General features: G+C 43.3%; 2 protein-coding genes across 2 annotated transcripts; both read left to right on the forward strand.

Annotated features, from left to right (window-relative positions):
• Window positions 1-438: 438 nt before the first annotated feature.
• Window positions 439-19,485, forward strand: MAJIN (membrane anchored junction protein; the record flags this gene model as incomplete). The annotated part of the gene is made up of 10 exons (XM_081064307.1): window positions 439-539; window positions 5,490-5,535; window positions 8,775-8,850; window positions 9,029-9,154; window positions 10,010-10,041; window positions 10,357-10,448; window positions 11,688-11,751; window positions 15,484-15,556; window positions 16,360-16,477; window positions 19,167-19,485. The coding sequence occupies 10 exons, from the start codon at window positions 439-441 to the stop codon at window positions 19,483-19,485; spliced, it is 1,047 nt and encodes a 348-aa protein (XP_080920433.1).
• A 323-nt stretch (window positions 19,486-19,808) lies between these two features.
• Window positions 19,809-20,460, forward strand: GPHA2 (glycoprotein hormone subunit alpha 2; the record flags this gene model as incomplete). Its single annotated transcript, XM_081063369.1, has 3 exons — window positions 19,809-19,905; window positions 20,053-20,237; window positions 20,340-20,460. The coding sequence occupies 3 exons, from the start codon at window positions 19,809-19,811 to the stop codon at window positions 20,439-20,441; spliced, it is 384 nt and encodes a 127-aa protein (XP_080919495.1). The 3' UTR covers window positions 20,442-20,460.
• Between the last annotated feature and the right edge of the window lie 8 nt (window positions 20,461-20,468).

The raw sequence follows: 20,468 nt of genomic DNA on the forward strand, positions 1-20,468 counted from the left end.
GCCCTGTTCACATTGGTCTAGGTTACAGGAAAAGCGGGGAACAAGAGAGGAGAATAGATTCAAGAGATATCTGGGAGAGAGATTTAATCCTAACAAAAACCCTGTGATTCATCAGATGTTAGTATCATTAGTCTCACGGAACAGAAGTGATTTGTACAAGGTTGTAAGATAAATGACAAAACTTATTCAAGTCTTTTCAAGTATAGGGATCATCCCAAAACAGCATATATCCTCCTCATGCAGGTAGACGAACGGTCCAGGTGATTAATATCAAGACTGAGCCTGGGACATAGGCAGTGGTACTGAGTGTTGAGCATTTTACTCATAAAGAGATGCTACAGATTGGTCAGGCTCTCTTTCTCATACCTAAGGAGCCATCTTTAACTTTTTAATAATTCTCTAATATTTCTACTTTATTTAGGCTATCGTTTGGGAGCAATGAGTTTAAAACCCTTCACCTACCCGTTTCCAGAGACGAGGTTTTTTCATGCAGGATCCAATGTGTATAAATTCAAAATCAGATATGGCAACAGCATCAGGTAATTTTAAAGCTAAGAGGGGTAGCCTTTGCAAACAGATTAGTGCATTCCCACAATCATCCCTCTCTGTCTTCACCCAGCCCAACACTGGCTGAAGTAGCACCTTGTAGGACTTGCTTTCCCTGGTATTTTATATTCCATATATTATTATTCATGTAAGTTTCTTAATTAATGATGGCATACTTTTGGGGGCAGTGGTTCTCAAAATCATTATCTCATGATCCCTTTGCACTTTTAAAATTGTTGAGTATCCCAAAGTTTTTGATTATGTCGGTTATACCTGTCAATATTTATCACATAAAAATTAAAATATCATGCTTATTAATTTAAAATATTAAATGTTTACAACAACAAAATATATATGTGTGGATGTGTGTGTGTGTGTGTGTGTGTGTGTGTGTGTGTGTATGAAGATTGGCATTGTTTACATTCCTGGGATTTACTCCAGAATGCAAGGATGGTTCAACATACAAAAGACAATCACTATAATACACCACATTAATACAAAGAAGGGGAAAAAAACCACATGATCATCAATTGATGCAGAAAAAGCTTTTGACCAAATCCAGCACCCTGATAAAAACACTGAATAAACTAGTAATAGAGGGAAACTTTTTCAACATAATAAAGGTCATCTATAAAAACCCACAGCTAACATCATACTCAAATGGTGAAAAACTTAAAGCTTTTCCCTTAAGACTAGAAACAAGACAAAAATGCCCACTTTCTCCATTTCTGTTCAACACAGTAATGGAGTTTCAGTCAAAAAAGGAAATAAAATGGCATGCAAATTAGAAAGGAAGAAGCGAAACTATATTTGCAGATAACGTGATCTTATATATAGAAAACCCTATAGAATCCACACACAAAAAAACTGTTACATCTGAGCAATGAATTCAGCAAAGTTGCAGGATACAAAATCAACATGCAAAAGTCAGTTGTATTTGAATACACTAGCAGCAAACAATCTAAAAAGAAAATTAAAACAATTCCATTTCTAGTAACATTAAAAAAGAATAATATACTTAGCAATAAATTTAACAAGGGAGGTGTAAGACTTGCACACTGAAAACTACAAAAAATTTCTGAAAGAAATTAAGAAAGACCCAAATAAAAGACATCTCATGTTCATGGATTGGAGGACTTAATATCGTTAAGTACTCAAAGCAATTTACAGATTCAGTGTCATCCCTATCAAAATCCCACTGGCCTTTTTTCAGAAATTGACAATCCCATCCTAAAATTCATACAGAATTTCAAGGAACCCCAAATAGCCAAAACAATCATGAAAAAGAACAAAGTTGGAAGACTCACACTTCCCAATTTTAAAATTTACTACAAAGCTACAAGTAATCAAAAAATATGGTACTGGTGCTTTTCATGAAGGTGGCGATGAAAGTGAAGAAGGAAACCCCTGCCCCTTCCAAGTTCAAGCCAAAGCAAAGGCTTTGAAGGCAAAGAAAACAGTGCTGAAAGGCGTTCACAGCCACACACACAAGAAAAGATCCACACATCACCCGCTTTCTGATATCCCGTGACACTGTGGCTCTGAAGGCAGCACAGAAGAACACCTCCAGGAGAAACCAGCTTGACCATTATGCCATCATCCAGTTCCCCCTGACTACTGAGGTAGAAGATGAGTACAGTTGTGTTTATTGTGGATGTCAAGGTCATCCACAATCAAACCGGCTGTGAAGAAGCTGTATGACATTGACATGCATGGCCCAGGTCAACCACCTGATCAGGCCTGATGGAGAAAAGAAGACCTATGTCAAAACTGCCTCCCAACTATGATGCTTTGGATATTGTCAACAAATTTAGGATCATCTAAACTGAATCCAGCTGGCTAATTCTAAATGTAAAAGTTTGAAAACATAGGGGCAAATCTTCATGACTTTGGATTTGACAATGGTTTTTTAAATACAATACCAAGGCACATGCAACAAAAGAGATAAATTGGACTTACTAAAAATTATTAAGTTTTGCATGAGAGGACACTACCAACAGAGTGAAAAGGCAACGCACAGATGTGAGAAAATATTTGCAAATCATATATCTGATAAGAGTTTAATATCCTGACTATATAAAGTACAACTCAACAATAAAAACATAAACAATCTGGTTTAAAAAAATGAACAAAGTACTTTAATAAACATTTCTCCAAAGAAGATATACATGTGGCCAGTAAGCACATGGAGAGGTGCGCAATATCATTAGTCACAAGGGAAATGCAAATCAAAACCACAATGAGATAGCACTTCATGTCTATTAGAATGGCCATATATATATGTATATACATATATATATATATTTCTTTTTTTAATGGAAAATAACAGTTGTTGACAAGGATGTGGTGAAATTGTAACCCTTATATTGCTGATGCAAATAAATGTAACATTGTGCAGTCACTATGGAAAAGAGTTCGGCAGTTCCTCAAAAAGATAAGCACAGAATTACCATATGACCCGCAATTTCACTCCTATGTAGGTATATGCCCAGAAGAATTGAAAACAGGGACTCAAAGAGATGCCTGTGCAGCAATGTTCATAACAGCATTATTCACAATAGCCAGGAGGTGGAAACAACCCAAGTGTGTGCATCAGTAGGTGAATTGATAAATAAAATGTGGTTATATGTGTGGTATCTATATGTACACAGTGGAATATTATTCAGCCGTAAAAAGAAGTTACAAAAGGAATGAAGTGCTGATACATGTACAACATGGATAAACTTTGAAAACATTATGCTGAGGAAATAAACCAGTAACAGATAAATATTATATGATTCCACTTATATGAAATACTAGAATAGGAAAACTCATAGAGACAGAAAGTAGGGGCTGGGTGGAGGGGAGAATGGGGAGTTACTGCTTAATGAGTACAGGATTTCTTTTTTTTTTAATTAAAGTTCATTGGGGTGATAATTGTTAGTAAAGTTACATAGGTTTCAGGTGTACAATTCTGTGATACATCATCTGTATTTCACGTGTGTTCACCAGAGTACAAGATTTCTGTTTGGGTAAATAAGCTTTGGAAATAGAAAGGGGTGATGGTTGCACACCATGGTTGTGAATGTAATTGATACAACTGAATTGTACACTTAAAAATGGTTAAAATGGCAAACTTTAGGTTATGTTTTACCACAATTGTAAAATGTATTAATTTAAAAATAATACATCGTTAACACATAATATATTGTTAATAATATATTATTAACACATAATCATAACATATAGTTATGAAAAATAACTACATTTTCAAAAAAAATTAATGAGATTATTTCAAATTTCTGCAAATCTCATTAATGTCTAGTTTAATAGAAGACTGCTAGATTATTATGTCTGCTTCTGTATTCAGTCTGTTGTGAATTTTTTTGGTTGAATTCTATTGAAAAAAATGTAGCCCCACATAAATTTGTAATTGGGAGAGGTAGGAATATATTAATAGCCTTCTCAGAGCATTGTGGATATTCTTCTTTGAGCCTACATCAAAACTTGACAAGTGGTAGTTGTTTGGGTTTTGGGTTTTTTTTAAGTGATAGTTTTTTAAAGGTTAGTTGCAATGTGGAATCTGAAATTTTTTCGGTGAACTTAAAGTCTGCTACATTAAAATCCATTATATTAACTTGTTCTTTGAATGAATTTTACCTAAGATGATTTTGTAACATGATGCATTTTGTTGGTCATTTGGAAAATACTGGTTCACTGACTTACCCAGATCGTCCAAATGTCTACACATTTCATTATACAGGCCTACCTCAGAGATATTGCGGGTTCAGTTCCAGACTACCAATAAAGTGAGTCTAACAATAAAGCAATCTTTTTGCTGATGGAGAGTTTTGGCTTCAGTTTGTAAAAAAAAAAAAAAAAAAAAAAAAAAAAAGGCAATATCCGTGAAGCACAATAAAACAAAGCACAATAAAACAAGGCAAGCCTACATGACATTAAAAAAGCACATTTGCTAATATCACTACCAGTCTTATCAGAAAAGTGTTTCAGTATTTGGAACCTGTCAACTTAACACTGGTGGACATAAGTTTTCCAAAATGCAAAATTTTTGTTGAAATCCCAAAATTTATCCTTAACAAGAAATACTATCGGTCATTGTCAATTGACAGCAAATACTTGAATTGATAAGGTCAGGCTCACTGTTCATTGAGAAAATGTTACATTACCAACTCTGAATGACAACCATAGTTGCTTGTCAAGTGATCATTCAAGTAAAATACTGTTCCATGAAAAGAGTAGCTAGTTCAGTTTGCAACTCAAAATAGTCGCACAAGTCATTTTCCTGGAGACAACCATCGTATTTTGGTATACAGCAGAAGTGCTTTACGCATACTTCCCATTTTATCACATAATATATTAAAAAGACATATATTTAAGGGTTGAAATTTTATTAAATTAATAATAATTATTTTTACTGCTTCCTCAAGGATACTAAATGAAACTGGATTTTTTTCCCTGTGTGGCAGTGAAGATTACTACAACTGCTAGTATGGTTTAGTGCAACTGGCTAGATTTGTGCTAAGACATTAGCAATTTTGCCCACCATTGTTTTTGCACTAACAGTTACAAATGTTAACACACGAAAAAAGGCAAATATCATTTTAGTATTCTATTATGAAAATAGTTTTGCCCTTGAAAGGGTCGTGAGGACCCCTAGGGGTCATCAGACTACATTTGAGTACAAATGGTCTAACTAATTATTAACTTTCATAATGGGAATTTCAGGTCTTGGCAAGAGAGTAGAGAAGATATTTTGGTATACAACCTTGAACCAATTCTCAGGCCACACCACCTAAGTGATCACTTCCTCCCATGAGCGCTGGGTCAGCACACATAATTGTTATTTAGTCATGTTTCTTTAGCTCATTTTTGCTCTATTGTAGTCTATCTTCTCCAGAGCTTTCCTTCTTGGCTTACTTATCTCTTGTCTGTTTACCTTCTAGAGGGGAAGATATTGAAAATAAGGAAGTCATCGTCCAGGAGCTGGAGGTAGGGAAAGAAGCTGACAACTTTTGGGAAAGTGATTCTTTATGCCAAGGATGCGTCCGATTTTAATTATTTCTTACCACATGAGTCACAACGTCCACTTGATTGCTTGGCTTCTCCTTGACATATTTCCTCTGCAGAGAAATTTTACTGTTTTTCCCAGCGAAGTTAAAGCCTGTATTCTTTCTCAAGTTTCCTAGTTGAAGTGTCAGCACCTTTGAGACTGAGAGTTATTCTATTTCTACCAGAGTTCCCTGGGCAGCTCTCGCTTGTGGCGGCTGGCATAGAGAAAGCTTCCGGAGGCCTGGGAGGACGGCTGCCTTCCAGGGCTCTGGGAAACATCATCATCCCAACCACTGCCTGCTACTTGACGTTCAGGAAACTCAACTGTAAATACACAGACAAGGCTGCTGTGTCTTCATTTTAATTGGAAACATTTGCAATTGCTTTATTTCCACTTCATTTTCATTCCCTTTCTATCCAGCTCTCTGGCTTTAGGTTTTCCCATAGGAAGAAGACTGAGCAGGTGGACATTTTTGTAAATTGGTAAAAGCACTGGACAAGGGGTTAGAGTTCTGGGGACTAGCCCTGGATTCTAATGCTGGCTGAGCCACTAATTAGCTGTGTGACTCTGGGTCTTAATCGCCTCATTTGTAAAATGAGTTTTAAACTAGTTTTTTCTCTTCTAACTTCACAACTCAGTGATTTATGAGTACTGTGATTTATGAAGACATATGCTGCCACATTTCAGAGAATTCAAATACAATTAAATCACAAACACAAAACTCTATGAAACCAAAACTTTGAGTCATAGCTCTAAACATAACCTGTGAATCTTTGGCTAAGTGTTGAAAGATACGTTAGGATCTTGCAGGCCTTCAGAGACATCATTATAAATAACAATACAAGATCATGACTGTTTTCTGTTTATTTTAATTGAGCAGAGCAGAATTTCTTTCACTTTGCTTCAGTTAATTTGGGCAGAGAAAGCTCAAGGCAGCGTAATAAAGTGAACAGAGCATAGACTTTAGAGGTAGCCAAAACTGGGTTTGAATTCCAGTTCTGCCTTCACGGTATGACTTTGGCCAAGTAACCTACCTTCTCTGAGTCTGTTTTCTTATCTGTCAATGAGGTTGATAAATAATGCCTGTTTTCAAGATTGTGGTGAGGATTAGAAATAAATGTGTGCAACACCTGCCATATAGTAGCTCAATGAACGGTAGCTAGGGAGCATTTATATACATTTATAATCACTGAAGTTTTCAAAGTACTTTTTACACGTTCTCTCCTGCTCTCATCAGTTTTGAGGCAGGTGTTACCATCCCCTTTCATTCATTTAGAAAACATTTATTGATGGGTACTTCAGCCTAATCAAGCTATCTGGAACCCCACTGTAACCTCTGGAGTCCCACTGCCTGGCTTCAGATCTTGGCTCCACTATTGTTAGCTATTTAACCTTGAATAAGTGACTTCACTCTCTTTGTCTCACTTTCCTCCTGTAAAATGGGAATAATAGAAATGCCTGTCTCATAGGGTTTTTGTGAGTGTTAAATTAATATGTATCAAAACAATACTTGCCATAGTGATTACTCAATAAATATTAGCTATTAAAATTATAAGCTAGATACTATGCTAGTACAGAGAATACAAAGATAAGACATACAAAGGCTGACAATTAAGTTTGCCAACTTGTTGCAACGATATTTCTAACCTTTTTTGATAGCAGAGGGATTATTCTTTAGGAATTTGTACCAACTGGACAAACAGTTAACCAAGTTTACTATTTGGAAGTGCTGAAAAGGCTGCGTGAAAAAGTTAGATGACCTGAACTTTTCGCCAACAATTCATGGCTCTTGCATCACGACAATGCACCAGCTCACACAGCACTGTCTGTGAGGGAGTTTTTAGCCAGTAAACAAATAACTGTATTGGAACGCCCTCTGTACTCACCTGTTCTGGCCCCCAGTGATTTCTCTCTTTAACTGAATATAAAGGGAATATTGAAAGGAAGACCTTGTGATGACATTCAGGGCATCAAGGGTAATATGACGACAGCTCTGATAACCATTCCAGAAAGAGTTCCAAAATTGCTTTGAATGGTGGGCTACGTGCTGGCATTGGTGCACAGGTTCCCAAGGGGAGTCCTTCAAAGGTGACCATAGTGATATCCAGCAGTGAGGTATGGAGCACTTTTTCTAGGATGAGTTCACAAACTTAATTGTCAGACCTCATAGTTTCTGCCTTCTGTGAGCCCAAATATGAGGAAAATTAGTTTTAGAAAGGTGAAATGACCTAGGACTGAAATTCAGATTTTTCCCCCCATAGAGATCCAGTAATCTTTTTATGATACCAAATTGTTTAATTAGTGTATACTAATAAGCATAGGTTAATTAGAGGTTAATCAATCAAGATGTACAAAAAGAGTAAAAGATGGGCCAGCCCAGTGGCTCAGGTGGTTGGAGCACCGTGCTCAACAACTGGAGACTGACTGCCTCAGCCAGAGAGAGCGCAAGGCTCCTAATACCAGCATGGGCCAGAGAGAGCGCAAGGCTCCTAATACCAGCGTGGGCCAGAGAGAGCACAAGGCTCCTAATACCAGCGTGGGCCAGGGAGCTACGCCCTACACAACTAGACTGAGAAACAACGGCTTGAACTGGAGTGGGGGGGGTGGGGAAGGCAGAAGAAAGGGGAAAAAAAGGAGTAGAAGAAAAATTTTGACTTAAGCAATGGCAAAATATCAGTAAATGCCAATATTTTCATTCATTTAATAAATGTTTATTGGAGACGTGTTATGCATCATCCACAATGGTAGACATTGTAGAAGGGATACTAAAATAAATCAGGTGTATGTTCTACCTCAAGGAGATTTCTCAGTAAGGAAAATAAAACGTGTACATGAAATGCAGTAAAGGCCCAACGCTAGCTACTCTGAAGTCTGAGACTAACAATTAATTACAATTTGGAGAATCAGGGAAAAATTTCTGGAGGAAATGGCTTTTGGACTGTGCCTTAAATGATAGGTAGGATTTGGACATATGCTGATTGGTAGAAAGGGCATTTCAGGCAGAGGGAACAGACTACACAAGAACATAGAAATGGAGAAGCAGAAGGCATGTTCAGGGAACAGCAAGTAGTTCGGCTTTAATAGCATATGTGATATGTGAAGAGCAGTGACAAATATAAATGGAAAGATTGGCTGAGACCAGACAGGATTAAAGTAATTTCAAATATTTTTTTTTCAGGATTCTATTCGTGTGATCTTGGGAAACTTGGACAGTCTGCAGCCATTTACTACAAAACACTTCATTATATTTCCCTGTATCCTTCATTTCTGGGTGGGAATAAATTACAACTCACATTGTAGATTCAAATGGAAGCAGCAAATCCATAGGCAGTTTGGAGGGTAGGTCAGGGAAAGGAGAAAGACTCTTATTCCTAAAATAGTATCAGGGATGCGTACTGACTTCTTTCCTCACTCCTTAGCACCTTGTCCCAGATAAAAGCAAATGGGAGAGAGTATCCCACCTGAAATTCAAACATGGGGAAATCATCTTGGCCCCCTATCCATTTGTTTTCACTCTATACGTGGAGATGAAATGGTTTCATGAAAAACTGTCACCTGGTAAGTAGATTGATGGAAATGTGGGTGGTGGTGAAGAAAAAGGGGAAGGTTGAACACCCATGGATTAGCAGTGTAAACTGAATATGACAAAATGGTCAGCCAGACTGGCCCTCAATACCACACCGTGTAGAGGTCAGGAGCAAGTGTTCCAAGTCAGACTTCCTGGTTCAAATTCTGGTAGCTTTGCCACTCAATAGCTGTGTGACCTTAGATAAATGTCTTAATCTTTCTGTACCACCTTTGTGAAATGGTGAAGAATAATAGTACCTATCTTGTTGACTTGTTAAAAGGATTAAATGTATCAATACTGGTATATGGAAAGTACAAAGTCTGACTTAGAGTAATCAGTGAAAGAGACCTAGTATATAAATACTTCCTTCCATTTTAGAGTATTCAGTGACTTTCACCTTAGTGGTATCTTAAAGTGGTATCTCCCAATTTTTAATTTCTAAGGACCATCACTATTTTTACTCATAGAGGGACAAGTAGATGCCTGTCAGTTTGATTTGAAAAAGGGTGCAAAGCCTTGCCTTAAAATATCTCCCCAATTAATTTGTTGCTGATGCCTGAAGTTCCATCTTTTTTGTTTCATAGTAGGGACCCCCTTTAAGTGGCATATTGTTAGAATATAGTGTGAATCAAACCCTGAATTTTCAGCTTGTAGATGACAATAGTTCTAAAATAGGCGTGGAAGAGATTTTGAAGACGCTAGTTCTAAGGAAAGTGGTACCAGGCAGAAGAGAGAAGGACATACACGGAGGTTTTGTCTAGGACCAGCTCTGAGAAGTAAATGGTAGCCAGAAATCCAGGTGAAATAGTCTTGATCCATTATGACATTTAAATTTCCTATTGTAGGGAAACCAACAAATAATAGTCCTCTTGGATTGGTAAGTTTGTCTTTTCTATATAAAATGGAAATTGTCTTTATTGCTTCACGTTGTCCAAAAAGTCCTGCTCTACTGTCTTCCTTTTACTTTGTCCCTTGGTTGCTGCCCAGGTCCAATCAGAATTGTATATATGAGACCATCTTTCTCCCCTTGGCTCGATTTCTGAGACTCTCTCTAACAGAATGTCTACCCTTACTTGCAAAGCTGGTAAAGTTGCCTTTTGATAACATAAAAATGAAGGGTTCACCGTGCCCTCATGAACTGTGAGCTATTCTGGAAAAGGGGGAGTCACAGGCATCTCGTTCATCCCTGAAGGTCCTAACTGAGAGGAAAGCTGCAGGAGCCATGATGAGGAAACGAAAACACGTGGACGTGCCCAACCACCCCAGCAGGCAGGGGCTGGACAGGTCAGTAGGGTTGGGAGAGAGTCTAAATCCTGCATCCTAGTTAGGCTTTGCCAGCTGTTTCTGCTGGTTGATCTTGTCCTTGGGCGAGTCACCTTCTCTTTCGGGGCATCTGTGGTACCTGCTTATTCCAGTGCATGGACTAAGGGAAGGAAGCAAGTTGATATTTGCAATGTAATTTGAACAGTCCCTTCCTCAGTAAAGCAGGATTCTTCTGTTCATCAAGACTAAAGCTGAGAGGAAATGTAATCAGATCTATACAATTGAGTCTAATACATATTCAATGAGTACTTCCTATGGTCGTACTACCAGAAAACACAGTCAGAAGGCACAAGACTTAAGAAGTCCCAGAATATTATACAAGAACATAGAGAAACCCTCAAGAGAGTAAGAACAAATGAAGTGTAATTCTGTTTCACCTGTGAGCAGTCAGCTTTTAGACCTCTACCTTAAAAGGCAGTCCAGTGTCAAATATAAATGTCCGTGAGAGAGTATGTATCAGTTATTGGGTAAGGTGCTGCGCTATTAGGGCAATGTTGACCACATCCCTAATATGCTGAAGTTGCTATTGTGGAGGCTACTTATTTTTTTCTTTTGATTATGTGTCAGGGACAGAATGAGTCAGTAAGGTGGCGATTCAGTCGTTCTTACTAGCACCCTCGGAGGGCTGCTGGAATAATCCAAGGTGTGGTTTGCTCCCAGCCCAAAGTGCTTTCAGCCCAAGTTCCCAGAGAGCAGCTATTCTTTTCCTGGGACTGTGTGGGTCCCGAGGCTTACAGGAGCAGGGGGGGTAGACCACGAGGGAGCTGAGCCCTACACCCTCCAAATGCACATGGCGGTGCAAAGTTAGGAAACACCCTTTCAAGCCAGGTTCAGTGTGAGGGTGCTTGGAGGTACAATGTTTTGCTCATTTCCACTGGACGGAATTTTCCATGGAGATGAAACTTCACATCTCCCTTTTCTCTAGGTTTTGATGCACGATCAAGTATTTCAAAATCTGATATCTGCTGTCAATCACATTTTCCCTTTCTCAACCCCTAGATCCCTAAATGTCTCAAATTGGGATTCTACTGTGAATTAAAGCAGCACCCAAAGAGAATTTGGCCACACAATTTATTCTGCGGGCCAGGAGTGGTACAAAAATAGCCAACCTGCTGAAATATTCATTTGAGCCACGTTTGCTTGAATGTAGTGATGTTGCTGCTGCCAGTAACGTTTCCTGGGCTTTTTTCCCCACCTCAGGGCCAACATGGTGACTTCCAGCCAAAGCCCCAGCAAAAAGAAGCCCCCTGTGGAAACCGCGAGGGTAAGCACCAAAATGGAAGCTTCGAGGCTCTTGGCCGTTGCAGCTCTGTTACAAGACAGGATTCCTGTTACCAGCACATCTTGGTCCTAAGTACAGACTGAACTGACTGAACTCATTCTCAGGTTTCACCACTTGCAGAACAACATTCAACCATTCCGCCCTTGTCACAACCTGTCCCTAAAGTGGCTGATTAATACTCCACACATTGATGAATCCTTTTGTTAAAAGGTCTTCTCTTTTCAGCTTAAAAGGCTGCTTCTTGTGCTGTGCAGTTGAAATAAGAAAATAGGTCTGTTGAGCCAAGGTGGGATCTAATATAGAATTTTCCCTTTAGAAACGTTTTTGCCTTCGTCTACATTGGGGTCTGAGTCTAGGAACATCTAGTTTTTTCAGATGAGCTAGGCATGTATCAGCACAGGATACCGGCAAGAAAAGTTCATTTAGAGCAGTGATGGGCTGGCCCCAATAATACTTGATTTCATTTGTGAGGTTTAGTCTCCATTGAGATATTCATATATCTGCTACTCCTCTATTTCAGGGCTTCTTTTCCATAGTAGTCTCTAAAATGGTGCCCTTTTTCTTTTCCTCCTCTCTTGAAATAGCTGTTGTTATGCCCTTTTCTCACATCTATCTCTCCAAAGTAGCTCTGACCTTAAGTATCCAAACATTCACAACTCGCCTGCCTCACCTTCCCAGGACCCATCACATGAACAGTTATCGAGCAAACATTCACATATGCCTCCATCCACAAACTTTACTGAGTCTACTATGTGCCAAGTACTAGGGCTATCACGCTGTCTCCTCGAAATGCCAACAGTGTAAAGCTGGGCAGACAATTACTGATAGATGTGCTGTGTGTGGGAATAAAGGAGGCACAGGTACAAAGGAACCGCAAAGGAGAACCTCGCTCAGACCAGGTGGATGTGAGGAGGGTTCCGACAGTAGCTCAGAGTAGCTCAAAGAATTCAGGCCACGAGGAGAGAGTACAGTGCTTTTGGTGACTGCAAGCCAGTGCGCCTGGAGTTTTGAGTGTAGCGCTGAGAAATGTTACGGAGAGGTCAGCATGGGCTGGATGAGAAAGGCCTTCAGGCTGCCTTCACGCTGACAGAAATCCCCTAAAACATCTTTAAGTAGAAAAGTGCAGTGATTTTCATTCCTAAATGATTATTCTGTCTTCTGTTTGCGAGGCATTGTGTTAGGTACAGAGGTGCACCCAAACGTAAAATCTGGTTTCTTTCTAGGATCTTACCGCTTGCTTAGTTGGAGGAAGAGTGAACCCTTTAGGACTTTGACTTCTGCCTGCGTGGGCAGGTGCAGGCTATGGGGCCCCCTTGTGCCATGGCCAGCTGCCGGCGTGATTTTAGGCAGATGGCTGCCCTCTTCTCTACTCGCATCCTTTAGAGAGGGAAGAAGAAGAAATGAAAAAGTACAAGCGGAGTACATGATGCTCTGGAGAACAAAGACGCTTTATACAACTAAGATAATTACTGTTAAAGGAACATTTCCTTCACGCTCTACCCTTTGTACCTTCCTATTCTTAGTTTGACAAATCATCTCCTTCAAGAACAGTACTCACAGTTTCTTGCTCAACATAATTACCTTTTCAACCTGATACTGGTTTTAGAAAAAACTCTGAGAAAAAAAAGGAACATGTTTATTGATTTTGACTCACAGCCCAAAGACGGTCTCCACTGTAGACCCTGTTCCCAGAAGAGAGGATTTCTCCTAAATGAAAGTGATCACAGTGAGCCTTAGTGTAAGTTACTTGAGCTGGAAAAATTGTTTTTGCTACTATGGTCCAATGCCTAATATTTTCTCTCCGCTTTGGGGGAATTTAGGGTGTTGGATCACAGTCAGTGTGGATTATGCACGTCTGAACACATCGGGAGCCTATGTGGGGAAAGCTTAGAAGACTACAACATATCTAAATAAGGTCTCTTTTCCCTTAAAGGTGTTTTGGGGAGAATGGGAAGGAAGAGCAGACCCATTCCCTTTGTTACCCCAGGTCCCAGATGTATATGCAGACTTTGGAAGGATAAAAAATGGGAGAGAGCAGATGAATGTTCCAGAAAAGAAACAGATTGCCACGCGCATAGCTTTGGGTTTTGTTTGTTTGTTTGTTTTTGCCACCTCTGCTTGAACTGCATGTCTAAGCAGATCCGGTCCTGAACATACAGAGGACAGCCTTCTGTCCAGTTTTCAGGGTATGATGTCCTGTTGGATGTCCCAGATGGTACCCTCAGTCTTATTTCTGCTATCATGTTTTTCCTCTCTTAAGACGTTTCCCTGAGAAGACCTCTCTCTCGAGATTTCAGGAGAGCACAAAAGCTAAACAATCTTGTGAGGAGACTGCCCTGGTTCAGAGGTAGGCTTTACCTCTGCCCTAGGGCCTTTGCCCTCCTGGCTCCCACCACCAACCTTACTGGATCCTTTCGTTGTAGCCACTGCAGCAGGATTTAAGCCCCAAATCATAGTTTCATTAAATTTGTAGGAATCATTCCCTCAAGTTAGAAATCAGAGCTGGGGACTCTAAATTCCACCTATCCCCTGTCTAGAAGAGATTAGAGATGGTCTCCTTCCTTCCCAGAGTTCCCTTTTTCGCTTTTATAGGAATATGACTTAGGTCTATGTGGTCTAGAATTTGGTAGCTGGTGGGAACATATCACAGAAATAACAGCTGATGTGTCGGATGGGAGCTATGTCCTACCTTCGCTAGGGGCTTGCCCTGTCTTTGCCTCCAAGACTTTGGAACTAACCCTGTTGTTCCACGGACTAACCCTGTTGACAGTCGTCGGCCCCGTGTTATAGAATCTTCACCAGCAAAATGGCTCACATTGCTCCCCAGCACTGCTGGATTGTCGGGCCCTCAGCTTCTGCCCAGGTGAGGGGAGTGGCCAGTCGGCAGAGATTCCCGGAGACAATATTTGAACCATGTTTCTGACTATCAGGGAATCTACTGGAAATGTGGGCTTGGAGCCAGGTTGTAGGATATCCCCTTCAAAGTACAAAGGAAGCTCCATAAAGGGAAAGCACAGGGAGAAATCGTCAGATTGTGTTGTCGTGTGCTGACCACTTCTGTTGTGGTCACGTTTCCGCTGCAGCTGCTCTAGCCACACTGATCACATTTACCTGTTGACGGCACCATGTCTTTTTGCATCATGTCCCTGTCGGGAATGCCCTGCTCTCTCTGACCATCTCCTCACCTCCATTATGACAAAATCCCATTTATCCATCAAGGCTCCATTCAGATAGTACCTCCTGTGTGAGTCTTCCTTGACTAACCGCCCCTGCTCTATTCGCGTCCCCATCCACCACAGCTTTCTATCTAGACTCGTGGGGTAGTCTCATCACACTGGCTTATGATAGTCTCTATGGCAGCGGTGCCACGTAGATCATATGTTTTTTCCACGGCAAAGTTAAGGTCCTCCTGATTTCTGTAACTCAACGTTCTGTCCTTGTGAATAGTTGACACTCAGTGGTATGAAATGGTAAATTAAACCCAGCTTGGTTTGTTCTCAGCTCTTAAATCTTACGATTTTAGAAGGACAGTGCTTAGGAAGCTGACGTGGGAAAAGGACAGTCGCATATAAGGAAATCTAGAACCTGCCTGGGCAGTCAGAAGCCAGGCCGCAGCGCTGATGTGAACGTTCACCAGCAATAGCATTCACACCACCAACCTGTATAGGAGTGAAGTTTAAAACTTTCTTAGTCCTCCTTTTTTTTTTTTATTAGAACCGGGAAAGAAAAACCGAGCAGGAATGTCAGGAGACCCCAGTGTTTGATGTCACTGATGTCCAGGAACAAGGTAGGTTCTGGGGAATTTGTGTTCATTCTTCTTTAATAATCCCTTCTAGTTCTCTGATGAGCAGGGCAGCACAGAGCTTTGAGTCTGGGCACGCTCAGAAGGTGATGTGCCCCCCTCCCGTGGAGGTGCCTGTGGCCATCCTCCAGCCTGGGGGCCTGCCCTTGAGTAATAGAAGCCACATACCATCCCCATCCCCTTCAGCTCCCAAGATAAGTGAAGGGAGGCAATGCATGTCCTTCCGCCGCTTCTGATAGGGAAACTCACGCTCTCACTGTTTCGGAACAGTTCCATGTGGAGTGATAGTTTTACAGGGAAGTTGGAAGGGATGTGTTTCACTTTTCTCTCTTGCTGGAGGGCAATCTCTGGGGAGCTGTCTGTCCTCTTCCCATCGGGGCGTTAGTGTTAGTAGGTGTGCAGACGCTCAGCAAGGGCTGGGAGTGCACGTCAAGGTGTAGCCCTTCCAACCCGCTGATCTTTTACGCATGGGGATTCATGTGGCCTGCAGCTATCACAGATGCAGGGCTGTGGGCAAGCGAGCTCTTCAACAAGTTGTCATTCCTTGTGAAGACACACCAGCCATGGTGGGTGGCTGGGACTTGAGTAGGGTAAAAATCCCAGGCCTGACTTTGAAAACATTCCAAGGTCAGAATAGCGTCTTACTGAGCTGAGGTGAAATTGGGAAGGTCAGAACAAACAATTCACCTGGCTTCAAAAACTCTTGGAGTGAGGCTGCCCTTGGCTCATACTATGTGACAGTAGCCCACGGACTAACCCTGTCCCGTACCTGAGTGTTTTCCTTGCAGATTCTAAGTGGGAGGACAGCCTAGCAGGGCAGATCATCCCACCACTGCAGCAGACCAATCCACCTCCAGCTAAAGGACCCACAGAGCTGGGAACCAGGGGCTTCTTTGGGTTTCTAAGGTAGGACAGACCTCTCTCCTGCCATCAAGCTGAGACCCAGATGAAATAGCTCAAGTCTGCCCCATTGAGTCTCTCGGGGAAGTTAGATTAGAAAAGAAAGCAGATTACCTGCATAATCTCCATTTTGTCCAGAATAGTGATGGAAATGAGATTGAGCACTAGAGCCCTAACTGTAAATTTAATAAAAACTGTGTCTTGTTTATTTTTATACAACCCACCCACCCAAAATGCCCAGCATTGGGCCTGGTTCCATAAATGCTGCTCAGATGTTCTCATTGTACTTGGGTCATTCAGACGATTGGTTACCAAAATGCTTCCATTCTCCCCTCTGAATCTAGGCTGTGTCTTCAGAGTCCTTTTTGCAGAGGACAGTTAGCAAATCCCTTTATCTATCTAGAGCTCAGCCATCCCATTGCGGTTCTTCTTTATCCCCACCCCCTGCCTGAGTATAATCTAATTTGGGTACCTTTTCGACTGCTGTTACAGACTTGAATTTCCATTCGGTGGTTCCCCAGAGCAAAAATGCCCTAGCTAATGGAGCACTAATGGGACCTGGGAGAAGGGAAGGGGACCTCTAGAATCTCAACCTGTCTGCTTTCTTTCCTGCAGCTCTCTCTTCTCGTTTCGGTATTTATTCAGAAGGAACAGCCAGTGAGCCTTCCAAATGCAGTGGTGGGAAGAATGTCCTCTCACAGTGACTCCTCCCACTCCAGCCTCTGCTTGTGACATGCCAGTCATGAGGAATGAGGGCCCCAAACTCCTTGGTCTTGTCCCTTTACAGTAGAATTGTTTTTTTCTCTTTAAAACACTAAGAAGGGGACTTTCTAAAATCCTCTAGTATGAAAATTGTAATGCTCTGAGGTTCAGTTTAGTACGTTCATCTCCAGCACTTAGGATCCTAATGACAATAAATTTTTGATGAAGAGTTATTGACTGACTGTAGTGAAGTAGAGAGTAAGAGAGCCAATTCTTCCCTCAAGACACACGGGAGCAATGCCTGAAAACTCCCCTGGGTCTACCTGGCTGTTGCTTGGGGTTGGAAGGACCTGTGCCTGATCTCAGACCTTAAAGTCCCCTGCTAGAGGTTAAGCAGGAGGTCTTCCAAGACTCACTGGCCCAAGCCCTACTGACCCTCGAGGAATCATCTCTCCCCAGTTCACCCAAGTTGGCCCCAAAGTGCAGCCTGGCAGCACATCAGTGCTTCCTACCCACTCATCCCTCTGGCTTTTGACAGTAATGCAGGTAAATTTATCGAATTCCCCGGAAGTTAGTCCAAGTTGGGGCCCCTGGAGAAGAAAGACCAGGGCACCGAGCTCTGTCTTCATGTAACGCAAGGGCTGATCCAGGACCGACATATTAAACTTGTATGGCCACAGAGGATCAAAATAATAGATAGGAAACTCTATTTAAACTCGTTTTAGCTTAGAGATATCTAGTGTTAGAATGGATCGCCTTGTGAGATAATGAGCCCTTGTCACCTCTAGGCTTTAAACAGAGCTGATTTATCTTCCAGACGTTGGAAGGTACCCGTGATGAGTGGGAGGGTTGGGGCTGGACTGCTGAGAGCCCTTGTTTTGCTGCCTTTACTTTGGGTAGGGAGAAGAGAAGGGGTGGGTTGCTGTGGAAGGGCCAGGACCTGAGCAAAGGAGGGCAGAAGGGGAAGCCATTGTGTGTCAGGACTGACTGACGGACTTGGTCCCAAACATGGCCTGCTTTACAAAACTGCTGAACGGCACAGCTCCAGAATCTGGAGATCTGAGCGCCATCTGACTCTGACTAGCTTACAGTGAAGCCTTGGCAAAGTCGCTTTTCTCTCTGTTTCTTATTTTCTCATCTGGAAAATGAAAGGGTAGGATGCGATGAGCTCTCAAGTGCCTTCCAGCTCTGGCAGTCTGTGCAGCTGGCTCTGCCTTTCTGAGCAGGTCAGTGAGGCAGTGGCCCTGGCGTGTGAGGGGCCAAATCACCACAGGCTTCCTTCCGCTCTCCACCCTGCCTCAGCCCCTGTGGCTACTGCTGACTAGGGGTCTTCTTCCGACTTGCCACATTCTTGTTCTGAGTGTGATTTAGCACCATGCGTGGAGAGCAGATTTGGGTTCCAAGTCAGCCCTGACCTTCACTAACCGTGTGACCTTTAGTAACATTCCTTCTCTGAGCCTAAGTTGCCTCACCTGTGAAACCAGAGCCAGAGCTGGACTAAACAATGGGATCTGCTGGGGTGACAGCTACAGGCTCTTCCAGGAGTCAGGTCCATGTTGTTCCGGGGACTAGGGGGAGCCCCACCCTGCGGCCAACCCCAGGATGAGAAGTCATCCGCTTGACAGTGAAAGCGAAGCTGTGAAATGGACTTAGAAGCCCCCAACACCCCGCACCACACCGTTCCCTCCGGGCTCTGCTGTCAAGCACAGCTCAGGAGACTGCCACTCATGTCATTTCCCTTGTCCCTAATCATCTCCTCCCCGACCCTTTGCTCTGTGGTGGATAATGGAGACAGGCAGGGCTGAGTTTAGTCGTTTTAAGGTTGGGGTGCTGAGGCCCTGAACAGGAGAGTGTCCTGCCCAAGGCCACACAGCAAAGAGGAGAACCCAGGTGGCCACACCTCAGCCCAGTCTTGAACCCTCTCGCTCCAACTGCACACAAGCTGCCCACTCCACCAGCTCCTGGGCTTTTCTCCCCACCGCACTTCCCCCAGCCCTGGACGTTGGGCAGCTCTTGGACAGAAGGAAAGCAGAAAGCAGCAGAATCTGCTCTCCAAGGACCACACCTCAGAGAAATGCTGCATCTCCCAGGTGAGGTCGCTGAGGCCTCCGGCAGGCACGGCAGCAGGCCTGAAAACCGATCTCCATGAAGGCGTGGCTCCAAAATGCTGGCATATAAAAAATCCAGAGAGCCAGCACCATCTGGAGACCAGCGCTCAGCAAGCCACTCAGCTCCAGGGCCTCGGAAGTGGTAAGCCCCGTGAGGCAGGAGGAGCCTTGGGAGGGTTGGGGACTGCAGATGGGGTCCTATAGGCCAAGATGGGGCAGATGGAGGGAGGCAGATGTTTGCTCCAGATGGTAGGAGAAATGCCAGGGAAAGATCACTGCAGTGGGCTGACACAAGTCCCACGCAGACTCCACTCACACCCACCTGGAGAGGCATTCCCAGGCAGACACACACAGCCGCAAAGGCAGGTACAGGGAAAAGACAGCCCCATTCACAGGCTTGCCTCACCCCAGTCAGTTGGGCCAACCCAGCCCTGGCTTGTTCTGGAAGCATGCGGTGCTTAAAGAACTCCCCGTCCCACCTGCACACCCATCTAGAGACATCTGTGTACCCACTGTTTCAGGTGCCCATGGCGTCCCCCCAAGCCCTGCTCCTTGGCCTGTTGGCCCTGGCGGTCACTGAAGGCTGGGGTCAGCAGGCAGCCATCCCAGGCTGCCACTTGCACCGTGAGTAACCCTGGAGCCGAGAGCCGGGTGGGAGCAGAGAGCTGACAGACTGGCCCAGGGGCAGCAGCCCCCTCAATGCACCGAGACTGAGGGAACTGAGGGAGCCTTCGCAGAGGCACCTACCACCACTCGCCTGTCTCCTTCTAGCCTTCAACGTGACAGTGAGAAGTGACCGCCAAGGCACCTGCCAGGGCTCCCATGTGGCACAGGCTTGTGTGGGCCACTGCGAGTCCAGCGCCTTCCCTTCGCGGTACTCCGTGCTGGTGGCCAGTGGCTATCGACACAATGTCACCTCCGTGTCTCAGTGCTGCACCATCACCAGCCTGAAGAAGGTGAGGGGGCCCAGCCCGGTGGTGGCTCAGTGGGGGATGGGGGAGACAGGATCTAAGATGGCCGGAGAAAGGGAACTGGAACATTGACGGCCACCCCCACAGGTGAAGGTGCAGCTGCGGTGTGCGGGGGACCAGAGGGAGGAGCTGGAGATCTTCACAGCCAGGGCCTGCCAGTGTGACATGTGTCGCCTGTCCCGCTACTAGCCCATCCTTTCCCCACCTCCCTCCCCT

Source organism: Rhinolophus hipposideros (genome assembly GCF_964194185.1).
Source record: "Rhinolophus hipposideros genome assembly, chromosome: 10".
Classification (NCBI taxonomy): domain Eukaryota; kingdom Metazoa; phylum Chordata; class Mammalia; order Chiroptera; family Rhinolophidae; genus Rhinolophus; species Rhinolophus hipposideros.